General features: G+C 52.4%; 1 protein-coding gene across 1 annotated transcript in view; it reads left to right on the top strand.

Moving 5' to 3' along the window:
* The window catches only part of SYNDIG1 (synapse differentiation inducing 1), a 50,398-nt gene extending 38,823 nt beyond the window's left edge, over window positions 1–11,575 (top strand). The window contains exon 3 of the mRNA XM_060079382.1: window positions 11,417–11,575. Within this exon, the coding sequence (XP_059935365.1) occupies window positions 11,417–11,575 (159 nt within the window). The remainder of the gene's footprint in view (window positions 1–11,416) is intronic.
* Window positions 11,576–12,437: the final 862 nt, after the last annotated feature.

Genomic DNA, 12,437 nt, shown 5'->3' with positions numbered 1-12,437 from the left:
ATGCATGAACATCTGGGTAATGTCAGCAGAGAGATAAAAACTGTAAAAGAAATGCTAGAAGTAAAAAACAGTAACAGAAATGAAGAATATTTTTTTGGTAGACTTGACACAGCTGAGAAAAGCATCAGTGAACTTGAAGGTGGCCCAAAAGAAATTATCCAAACTGAAACACAAATTGAAAACAGTGAAAAAAAAGAACACAACATCCAAGAACTGTGGACTGCAAGACCACAGGAAATGGTGTAACATGTGTAATTGGAATATCAAAAGAAGAAATATTTTAAGAAATAATATCCAAGTGTTTTCCAATATTAGTGACAGACACCAAATCACTGTTCCAAGAAGCAGAGAAACCATCAAGCAGAATTCAACAAAAACAAGACCCAGATGTATTATATTTAAACTGTAGGAAACAAAAAGAAAATTTTGAAGATTCTCCAAGGAGAATAAAACACCTTACCTACAGAGAAACAAGGATAAAATTTGTGGCCAACTTCTCATCAGAAACCACACAACTAAGAATGCAGTTCAACTCAATCTTGAAAGTGTTGAAAGAATAAAACAAATAAACAAAAACCTGCCAACCTGTGTGTATATCCAGGGACAATATCCTGAAAAAGTCAAGGATAAATGAAAACAATCTCAAACAAACAACTGGGGGAATTCACTGCCAGCACACCTGAGGTCTAGAAAAATATTAAAGTTCTTCAGGCAGCAGGAGAATGATATGGGTCAGAAAACTGGATCTACATTGATAAAAAAGAAGAGCAGCAAAAAATGAATAAATAAAAATGAGATGTAATCTTTTATTTTTCTTATTCTCTAAAAGATCGCTGTCTGTTTAAAGCACGAATAGTAACAGTGCATTAGGCGATTAGGGAATATGTAAAAGTGAAAAGTGACAACGGTGTTGAAGAGGTGAGAGGGAGGATTTGGGAATATTCCATCATAAAGTATCGGCACTACACTTGAGACAATATGGTGCTATTTGAAAGTAGGCTTAGCAACTGAGATATATATATTTTAAATGGGAGTATAAATGATAAGGCAATAGAGGAGAAAAAATGGAATCACATAAAATGCTCGATTAAAACCAGAGAAGACGGGGACTTCCGTGGTGGTCCAGTGGTTAAGACTTTGCCTTCCAATTCAGGGGGTGTGGGTTCCATCCCTGGTCAGGGATCTAAGATCCCACATGCCTTGCGGCCAAAAAATTAAAACATAAAACAGAAGAAATATTGTAACAGATTCAATAAAGACCCTAAAAATGGTCCACATTTAAAAAAAAAAAAGCAAAAACAGAGAAGGCTGAAAAGAAAGAAAATAGAAACAAAAGCAACAATATACAAAGATGGTAAATATTAATCTGATTATATTAATAATCATTTATATGTCAGTGGTCTGAACACACCAGCTAAAACACAGAGATTGTCAGACTGATTTTTTAAAAAATGAGACCCCACTATATGTTGTCTACTTATAAACTATATACTGTCTACATTTAAAGAAACCTGTATATAAAGCCCAGACAGATTGAAAGTAAATATTAAAAGTAAAGATATGGAAAAAGATATACTATGCTAACACAAATCAAGATAAAGCTGGAGTATCTTATGTTAATGTCATACAAAGCCGACCTTAGAACAAGGCATATTATCGGGGATAAAGAGGTGTGTTGCATAATGATAAAGGGGTTAATTCTCCAAGAACAAATAACAATCGTAAACATAAAGTGAATGCACTAACCACAGAGTCGAGATATGAGGCAAGACTACAGAATTGAGAGAAGAAATAGATAACAGTTACAGTTGGAGACTTCAGCCACCTCTGTCAGTACTTGATAGATCAAGCAGACAGAAGATCAGTAAAGATATAGATGACCTGAAGAGCACTGTTAATCAGCCACCACTGCAGAATACACATTCTTCTGAAGAGCACAGGGGGCATTCACCAGGATAGGCTGTATTCTGGGCCAAAAAAACAATCCTTAAAAATTTTAAAGAAAAAATACAAAGTACATTCTAGACCACACAAGAATTAAAATAGAAGTCAGTAACAGAAAGATAGCTGGGGACTTCCCAAATATTTGGCACTTTAAAAATGTACTTCTCAATAACCCATGGGTCAAAAATGTCCCACGGGAAATTTAAAAATATTCTGAATTAAATGAAAATGAAAATAAAACATCAAAAATTGTGGGATGTAGTTAAAGTGGTACTTAGAGGGAAAATTGTAGCATCAAATGCATATATTAGAAAAAGAGCCTAATATATGCATTTGATGGAACCTAAGCAGCCACCTTAAGAAACTAGAGAAACAAGAACAAATGGAGCTCGACATGGAGCAGTAAGTCAGGGTGTCCTGTGCTGACATTGTCACAATACCCACTAGACAGGTGTTATAACTCTGCTTTAGGGAGAAAAGTAAAATCGGACATTCAGAAATAGCGAGTAAGTAGTTCAAGGGCCGAGCGAGTTCCCAGTCAGTGCTGGTTTGAGCAGGTGTGCCGGGCCCTCTCCCCGCCTCCCCCCAGGCTCTCAGGGACGGAGCCCGGGAACGTGCCCCTGCACCAGACAGGCCTCTCACCCACCCCATCCACACCCTGCCTTTTAAATAAACGGCTTATCTCAGACCAGTTTAGCTCTGCAGAAAATGGACAAAGGGGTGCACAGCTGGTGGCTTCCCTGAGCCCAGTCACCCACCAACCCCCATCAACATCTCACGTGGGGCTCGCCTGTCCCCCAGGTAAAGGCCAGTGTTGCTGCACCATTGTACTCTACGTGCTCTGTCCAGATCGCCTTAGCGGTTGCCTGATGCCCTCTTTCTGCTCCTGGGTCCCCGCCAGGATCCACGCAGCACCTGGTGGTCAGGCCTCCTCGGGATCCTCTGGACTGTGACAACGTCTTAGGCGTCCCCCGTTTCTGATGACTTTGACAGCTGTGAGGAGACCTGGTGGGGTACGGTGTGGGATGTCCCTCTATCGGGACTTGTCTGATGCTTTCCTCCTGCTTAGACTGGGGTTATGGGTTTGTGGAGGTGGAGCATGGAGGTGAAGGTCAGTGCTGCGTCCCGTCAACATGCCCTGTCACTGTGGATGCTGACCCTGGTCGCCTGGCTGTGGTCGTGTCTGTCGGGTTTCTTCACGGCCAGGTCACTCTTCCTCTCGCCATCCATTCCATCCTCTGTCCTAGGAAGTCACTGCACAGCCCACCCTCAAAGGGTGGGACTAGTGCTTTATTTGCCTGAGGCCGGAGGACCTACATAGATTATTTGGAATTTGTCTATATGGGAGATTTGTCTATTCTCCCCAGTGAACTGACTCATCCAATCATTTATTTATATCAGTATGGACCCTTGGATGTTTATTTTACACTTTGGCTTATAATCCAATACTACATTATTTATTTTGTCACTTTGGCCATAGGCAGCATTTCCTGTGTCCCCCTGACATGCCCCATCCTTTTGATCTTGGAGTATTTTTCCTTTTTTGTACTATAAAATGCCGTCCCAGGCTCATCTTGTATATTACCTGCCTGAGTCCTAAAATCAGCCACTTCCCCATGGAGTTCTGACCCCTTTTATTGGAAAATGGTTTTAGAAACCACTATCTGGGCATTGGGTGTGCTTGTTGCTACTGGGGTGTCATTGATTCTGTGTTTGCTCAGTAACAGAGCTAGGAAATAGGAAATACACCTGTGTGTACTCACACGTTATTAGTTCTATATGTAGAAATACATTTGTCTACATCTTTATATATAGAAATATTTCCATATGTATAATTATTTTTGTATTATACATCTGTGCCTGTATGAAGCTAAACATGAGTTCATACTGATTAGTCACAGGGGAAAACCAAGGCAGGCTTCTCTCCAACAGAGCCCTATGGCCAGCATAGGGGGGAGGCCTGAGCTGTGGGAACATAAGCACTGGGCGGGGCCTCTCAGGAACCGCGGGTCCTGGGGCTCCTCTAACCTCAGCTGGAGGATGGAAACAAGGTCACTCAGGCTTCTGCACAGGATGGCACAGGGGCCGTTGCTCCTACTGATGTTTTTGTTGTGTTCCCTACAAAATGACCTTGATGACAGGGGCCCTCAGACACCATCATGGGTAACTCCCCCCCCCACAGTGACCCAGGCCAAGGCCAGGTGAGGGGGCTTGGTGCTAGCACCCAGGGGAGCCTGTGTTCCCATTGGGTTTTACCCAAGCACAGGGGGTACGTTTGTTTCATAGCTGATCTGTCTGTCCTTCAGACCTAACTCACAAGATTTATTTTTTTTTTCATGGCTTAAAATAGAAGGGTTGCTTTAAAAGGCGGAGGGGAGGTCATAAAAATGCTCCTGGAACTAAAGCGTGTAAGGAAAGAAGCGTGCATGTGGGTCTGAGTGAGCCCTGGCCTGAGAGGCTTTCCCTCCTCCCCATGGAGCCTGCTAAACCACCACACAGCCCCCTCCTCCAGCGCAGCCCCGGGTACCCGTCAGCACACAGCAAGCGGTAGACAGTCATAAATAAGGAAAATAAGCTTTGCAATGATGCAAAGAAATGTAATCCAGCCCGACAGATATTGGTGCAGGAGGAAAAATGAACCATAAAATACCCAGAGTGCTATAAATTTCCAGAGAGATGGTTGTGGAGGTAGAGAGGGTGTCTGTCACACTCCTCAGGGGTGGGGGTCTGGCGCCAGCCTTTGTGTTTTGCCGAGGCCATCCCGGCTGTGCCGGGACCCAGCTCCTCGACCAGAGTGGGACCACATGTCTGGAAGACGTGGACGTGGACTCCTCCGACCTTAGCGATTCCTGCCCCTAAAATAAGCGACCGTAAGAAAAACAAAGCAAGGGGAATTCCGTAGCTGTCCAGTAGTTAGGATTCAGCACTTTGACTGCCGGGGCCCAGGTTCGATTTCTAGTCGGGGAGTTAAGATCCCACAAGCCACGCAGCTAAAAAAAAAAAAAAAAAAAGAAAGAAAGAAAAACAAAGGAAGGATATATTGCAGAGAAAATCATGTTTTTCCTGAAACTCAAACAACAGTGGGTATTTTACAGCCAAAGGAAATGAGGACTTTGGCAAAAGCTTGTGGTAAACTCAATCCAGGACCAGACCCTGGGAGCATCGTCTCCTGGGGTTCGGGGGAGGTGTCCCCCAGCAGGGATGGAGCGCAGGACCTTGCCACATGTCACGGAGGCCTGGGGCCCAGCATCAGCCCCTGATAGGTTCCATCTGTGAGGGGTGCCAGTGGACCCCAGACCAGGACGCCCACTCCACAGCCCGGGTCCAAAGGCCCCCCTTCATCTGCAGATTTCATGGGCATTGCCTTCTCACAGGGTCACCCCAACCTCCTTCATCTCCACCTGACACTGAGCTACCCAAATAAATTCACAGGTAGATGCACAGAGGCAGGTGTGTGTGGAGCAGTTTCCCAGACGCGGGGAAACCCCCTGCCCCCCAGCACTGATGCCTGAACCGCCCTGCAGGGTTTCCACCTCCTTTGGGTTCATCCCGCCCGCCACACCCCAGGCTTCTTCTCCTCCCCGCTCCCTGTGGGACTCTCTGCCCGTTTCTCCTGGGTCTGTGCTGCCCACCATGGTGGCCCCCAACGTTTGGCTATTTATGTTTATATTAATTAAAATCAAATGATATTAAAACTCACAGTCACACTCACCACATCCCAAGTGCTGAGTAGCCACAGGTGGCTCGTGGCCACCACGCGGGGTGGCACAGATTAACTGCCTCCATCGTGGAAGCGCTCCCCTGCCCGGCAGCCGCTGGCCACCCTCCTGGCTGCTCTCTCTCCTCCTTCCTGGACTCCCGAGGACTGCGGACCCCTCCCCTCCATCATGCAGGCACCACGTCCTGCCCAAACTGGACTCCAGGTCCTTGAGGGTGCCTAGCAGAGCCACCCCAACAAGGAGCTGTGGTTGTAAATCCTTCCTTCTTGGCTACGCCTGATGCATATCCTCCTAATCAGCTCATAGACTCTGCGTAAGACCCGCGATTATCAGCCGAGGGCTTCCTGGACATGGGGATGTTTCTGACCAAAGCGTGTTGCCCTCGAGAGCTGGAAGGAAAGGCGGCTGGGCCTCAGTCATTAGTTCACTGAGTGGTCCTGCGCGGAGCCCGCGAACCTGCAGTTGCAATGCTCCGTGGTGAGCCTGGGATGGAGACTTGGGAGCCCCGGGGGCCTCCCCTCCTCAGGGGGCAGGGACAGCCCCATGGACGTATAATAGATGAGTTAGGGGTGAAAATGGTGTGAAGGACGATCCAAAAGGCCCAGCAAATGCAGAGGCAGCGAGCAGCGTGCAGAGGAAGCCGGCTCTCGCGCACCGAATCTCACCTGCACCCGTGTCTGTAGGGAATCAGCGTCTTCCTTCCCTTTTCTCTTACTTTCCTTCTCTGGTTCCGATATCAAGATTTTACTAATTTCACGAAATGGGTTTCTCTATTCTTTATAGATGGTTCCTATGTGTTCATTTAACTCTTGGTAGAATCATTTCTAAAATCATCTTAGGGTGTAAAAGTAAATTTTTTTAACTGTGTTTTCTTCCTGTTACTGACCCTCCCCAAGGACACCACCAATCTGGCTCCTTTGCTGACAGTGTAGATGGCTTTGGCCTGTTTTGTACTCTACGCAATAGACTCCTGTGTCTGGCTTCTTCTGTTCAACATCATGTTCCTGAGGTTTATTTCATTACCGTATTGGGTACCATTGTCATTTATCCTTTTACTGTGGTTGGATGTTGGGATGACTTCCAGGTCGGGGCTCTGATGGTCGGTATGGCTACGGATATGCTTGTAGGTGTCCTTGGTGTACAAATGCATCCTTTCTGTTGAGTATTTGCCAGGAGTGGAACACTTGCATCGTGTGTGTGTCTATATGTCCAGCTGTAAGCAGTGTTGCGTTTCCCAAGTAGTGACAGGAATTCACGCTCTCAGCAGGACCAGATGAGAGTGTGGATTTCCACTGTGTCTCTCTTCCCTTTGAGCCATTCTTGGATGGCAGATAGCACTGTTCTCTTACAATCTACTGGGTGGGGTATGCCTGAGCCGTTCCTGGGAAGGAGGGGTGTGGTCTCTCCCCACCCCCAGGCTGCCACCATGGGGTCTGCCACTTTGGGGTGAGGCATGGCGAGTGGAGACAGATGGGGGTAGAAAAGTCTACCCACTCACATCACCATGGGGGCCTCATGCCTGCAAAGTGTGTGCAGCTCTCTTCCTCATCCAGGCATTTGGCGGGTTCTCTGCAGACCCCCCCCACACACTCACACACTCTGCATCCTCGACTAGAGCTTGGAATTTTCCTCGGGGGTCTGCTTGCCCCTCCGTTGGGCTCCGTCGGACATGGTCTAAGACAGCCCGGGCAGCCTGCGTCTGCCCCAGGAAGTACCCACTTCTCCCCTGACCGACGGGAGGTCTGGCCCATCCCCTCCCGAGAGCGCTGACCCCAGCTCCCACCCTGACGCTGCTGCCCAGCCCACCCCCGCCTTCTGGATTGTCCAGGCAGGAATGGTCTCCTGCCCTCCATGCAGGGGACACACGTCAAGACAGACGCCCAGTGTCCTGTCGGAGCTGCTCTCAGTGGGACTGAATGGGGAGGCGGCGCCTACACCCCTCGTGGAGAGAACCCGGCCTTGCGTTCTGGTCCCTCAGATCCCCTCCCCGCCTCCACACACCCGGCCCCTTGTCCCCTCGGAGGGCGGGGCGATGGAGGGCTTCAGAACCTCTAATTCGGTTCCTTCTCGTTTTGGAAATTGGCAAACGCGGCTGTGCGGCCCTGTCGCCATCCTGGGCCGTCGTCTGTCGTGATGTCAAACCTCTAGCTGTTGCAAGTGAGCAAAGGAAGGAAGGAAGGAAGGGCTGGGGGAGGAGTAAGGACCTGGCCCCCCGCGAGCCGAGGGCCAGACAAACCTCTCAGGTGAGCCGGGCCTCAGGTGGGAGGGAGGCGGCGCGCACTGGGAAGAGGGTGAGGATGGCCGCAGGTCGGGGCCAGACTGGACGCACCAGAAGCACCAGAAGAAAGGGGGCCTGGCATCTGTCAGACCGGGAGACGAGCCTGCTATGAAACCAGCCACAGAGGGAGGAAGTGTCAGAGGATAAGGGCAGCCGGGGATGTGAATTTGACTTCGTTCCCCTGCAAACTGGTCATTTCTCACCCTAGAAACCTGCACAAAATGAGCTTGAAATGTGTCTGAGGACCTTCCCGACTTCTGATGCCCGGCTCCTCTGCCTGGGTGCTTGGCCTAGTGGCCGTCCCAGCCTCAGAGGCTGACGGGGGCAGCACCTGGGACGGACCTCACGCCGTATCTGGATCACGGCTCTGAAGGTCAATTCTGGCCTGAGCACATTGGTCCCAGCTGTGCGTTTTCTGTTTATATGATTTTTATTTCCTCCATTTAAATAACACTTCATTCAAGGGGAGGAGTCAGTGTTTCCATGTGTTTTAGCACCAATATTTTACTTTTGCTCTTGAATTTAAAGTTGGGTTTTCTACATAGCTTTAAAACCAGGTGAGTGAGGGTAGTTATTTACCTAAAGAACCAGAGTGCATGTTTGAATGTGGACTATCCCAGTGGGCTATGTGTGAGCTCAGCACGTCCTGGGTGGGTTGGAGGACGTTTCCCCAGGTCAGGGCGGTGGCTGCAGCCAGTCCCCAGCGAGCAGTGTCTCAGGGGGCCCAGGCACTCCCTGACTGACCTCCAGCTCTTCGACCTGAGTTAAGACTCTCTCCCTCGCCTGTGACTTATACTCCAAGCAGCGTCCATGAGGGTGGACAGCACACTCTCTGGGTCCCTCTGAGCCCCGGGAGTACAGAAGATGCTGCTCAGAACCAGGCCAGTCACCTGCACTTTCTGTTTTCTGAGCAAAAGACCTCAAAAAAGAAAGGAACGAACTTCACTTGGTGATCTCTGGCCAAAAGGGCAGGGAAGGAAAACCAGCCGCAGGGACGTTCCCAGGCTGGAGGGAGTGGTACGGCCGTTTGCAGACAGGGCCCCGAGGGGCTGTCCAGTGACACACACTGTGCCACTCCCTCTGCCCAATGCGGCAGCCCTGGGGTCAGCCTCTGGGGTCACAGAGGCCATACGGACAGAAAGCTGCCCGTGGGGACCCCCTCAGGATGAGCTTCAGTGGGACCCCCAGGCTGCACCCCCCGGGATTCTGCTCTTCCTGGAAGGGGGGGCCACCCACTGTGTCGTCCTGTGTGTGCGTCCTTCTTCACAAGAGTTTCCTTTCCGCTGTGCAAACGTCAGCCAACCCCCAGCCGCAGCCCCGCTTCTGTGCAGGGGCCCCAGGAGCTGGTCCCCAGAGACCGTGAGGCCAGGCCGCCATCTGGGAGGGGACCCTAGGTGGACCCGAGGGCTGCAGGGCCGCAAGGAAGGAGCGGGTGGGTCCCAGTAGGGGGACGCTGTGAGCTCCTGCCTCAGCCCATAATGCAGCCAGGACGTCAAGAGACTGCAGCCCAGGCCCCTCCAGGCCCAGGCAGAGTCACCCACCAAGGGGCTCCCAAATCCCTAACCCCGGAACCTGGGAGAGGTTAGCGGCTTGTTCTTGATTTAAGCTGCCCGGCTGGGGATGATGTAGGTCAGCAGAGGACAGGGAGCCCACCCGTCAGGAGAGAGGACGGAGCGCCCGGATTCGGTCCCACACCCGCGGGGCAGGCCGTTCAGGGCGGCCCTCGGGGAGCCCAGCCGATGCAGGCATTATAAAGCCCACCGGGGCTTCCAGCCACTGAGGGCCCCAAGTGCGTGCATGGACCCAGATGAGACGGGCAGCCCTCGGGCCTCCCGGTCTGTCTGTCTGTGGCTCCTGCAGCAGAGCCCCGGCTGGGCTGGGGTTGGGGGTCCCACCCTGACAGAGGCTGGGGGCCAGCAGGGAGGGGCCTGGAGAGTTTGGGGTGAACTCAGCTGAGACGTAGTTACTGTTGTCCTGGGAGCTTCCTGCTCACGTTCTCTTCAAAGATCGTCCATAGGGAACCCCCAGGCTCACTTCCACGCCCAAAACTTGGGGAGGAGGACATAAAACTGACCCTCAAGAACCAGAAGTTAGAGGAAAAAATAAAAGGACACGAGCGGACCGGAGGCCCTTCTCCCCCCGATGTCTCATCAGGTCGGGGGCAGAGCTGCGGAGGACGGAAAGCCATCTCCTAGTGACCCCTGAGTCTGGGACCTCGGTGTCTGAGTGAACAGGATGCCACCCCCCATCCTGCCCACAAAAAGTAGAAATACACTCAACACGCATGGAAACGGGATCCGGGGAGAGTCCGGTTTCTGGAGATGGGTCCTGAGGGGGTCAGGACGTCCCACACGGGGAGTGGGCTCTGCCTTTGCCCTGAGCACCCCGCCCTGCCGGCGGTCAGCCCTCCTCAGCGCCCCATGACGCTCTAGTGGCACCTGCCCTGCTGGCCTCCACCCTCCTCTGCCATCAGTCAGGGGGGCATCAGCCATGATGTCACAGCTGGATCACACGATGGTCCCCACAGCCCGGGGCCTCCCTTGTCGAGGGGACGAGGAGGAGGGGGCTGGCAGTGGTGGAGGTGGACTCCAGCACAAAACGCCAAATCAGGGCTTCCCTGGTGGCGCAGTGGTTGAGAGTCCGCCTGCCGATGCAGGGGACGTGGGTTCGTGCCCCGGTCCGGGAAGATCCCACATGCCGCGGAGCGGCTGGGCCCGTGAGCCATGGCTGCTGAGCCTGCGAGTCCGGAGCCCGTGCTCCACAACAGGAGAGGCCACAACAGTGAGAGGCCTGCGTACCGCAAAAAAAAAAAAAAAAAAAAAAACACGCCAAATCAGACACAGCACCCGAAACCTCCACGTTCCCATCTGCCTCATGACCCCGAGGCAACATGAATCTTACTAAACTAACACCTCGCTATGCAATCGGGTGACCAGAAATAGAGGCGCTGGTCTCACATCGAGTTATTTCACTGGTGGATGAATTTTCCGGCCCCGCCATGGCAGGGAGGGGGCATCGGGCACGCAGATTCCCGCGCCGCCAGCTGACGAGTGGGGTCTCCACTGAAGGATCTCACGCCTCGGGCTCCTCTCCGGGTAACAGACCTACCGTTTTCTCCCCCACACCGCCGTACCCTGTAAGGATCAGAGGAGGTAAGTGTGAACACACTTTAGAAAACTGTTCACGTATCTTTACCGGACAGAAGGGGGCCGCTGAGCTGTGACGTCCCCGCCCTCGCGTCCTGGTGCCCGAGACCCGGGACTCCCGTGGCTGGTGCTCAGCTGACAACTGCCGGCCTGGGTATCCCTGGGGCTTCACTTTCTTTCCTTTAAGCTTTGACTGCCTTGCAGGGCAGGGGGGAGCAGTGATGAGCGACAGCCCCCGCCTTCCCTGCACAACTCCCCCTCGGTGAGTCCCCTCTCGGTTCGCCTTGCTCACCTTGACCCCCTTTTTCCTCTCCCTCCTCCCGCTGCAGACGAACAAAGCCGTGGCCAAGGGGGACTTTCACCAGGCCAGCACCAGCTCCCGGCGGGCCCTCTTCCTGGCCGTGCTGTCAATCACCATCGGGACCGGCATCTACGTGGGCGTGGCCGTGGCCCTCATCGCCTACCTCTCCAAGAGCAACCACCTATGAGCCTCCCCGGGCGCATGCGCATGAAGAGCCTGGGCCAGTTGTGTGCGGGTGCAGAGGAACGGGGCTGGCAAGGGTGGACACGCAGGTGGACACACCTGTGGGATGCTGTCCAGTGTAAGTCATCGCCAACGCCGTCATAAAGCCCTGGGATCTCCTGCCCATGGATTCCTTTTGTTTTCACCCTTTCATATCGTTTTCACAGCACTGTGCAGAGCATGGGACAGATGGGCACTGCTAACCCTTCTAACTGGAAGCTCCAAAGATCCCGACCCTCGCGGCTGTCTCTGGATGGATTCTGGTGGATGAACACTGGTGCCAGTGCCTGGAATGCCATAACATTAGCAATAGACAAACAGGAACATGTGTTTATTTTTATGGAATATGGTGCAACAGGCAGAGGGCAGGGGACACGTGCTCTTCTGTCTGTGGCCCCACCTGACTCCTCCGACACTGTCCCCCAGTCCATGTGCCTTTCCTGCAGGAAGGCAATGGGCTGGGCAGCAAGAGAGACAGAACGGCTGCTGGCAGGACCCCCAGCTGTCACAGCTCTCCAGAGGGGTCCAGCCCTGAGAATGCAGAGCCAGAGTCGTTCCCAGGCCCAGAGTGTCCCTCCCTCCACGCTGTCCCCAGCCTAGGAACGTCAGGCCTCCTCTGGAACGTGTCCATACTCGGCAGCCACCACGCGGCAATATGCAATCCTGGGGCCTTGTTGACCTGGGGCCCGGGGCAGGCCGGCCCCTCCCCAGACTCCTCCCAGAAGGACCCAGGTTTTCTCCAGGAACTCCAGGCCAAGGGGCCAACACGCCCCCTCAGTGCAAGGACGAGCGCAGGGGGATGCTTCTACACGCCTTGGTGATGACAG

The sequence above is a fragment of the Mesoplodon densirostris genome, chromosome 16 (assembly GCF_025265405.1).
Source record: "Mesoplodon densirostris isolate mMesDen1 chromosome 16, mMesDen1 primary haplotype, whole genome shotgun sequence".
NCBI classification, from domain to species: domain Eukaryota; kingdom Metazoa; phylum Chordata; class Mammalia; order Artiodactyla; family Ziphiidae; genus Mesoplodon; species Mesoplodon densirostris.
The sequence above is the reverse complement of the archived record's forward strand: the minus strand, read 5'-3'. Positions and strand labels throughout refer to the sequence as shown.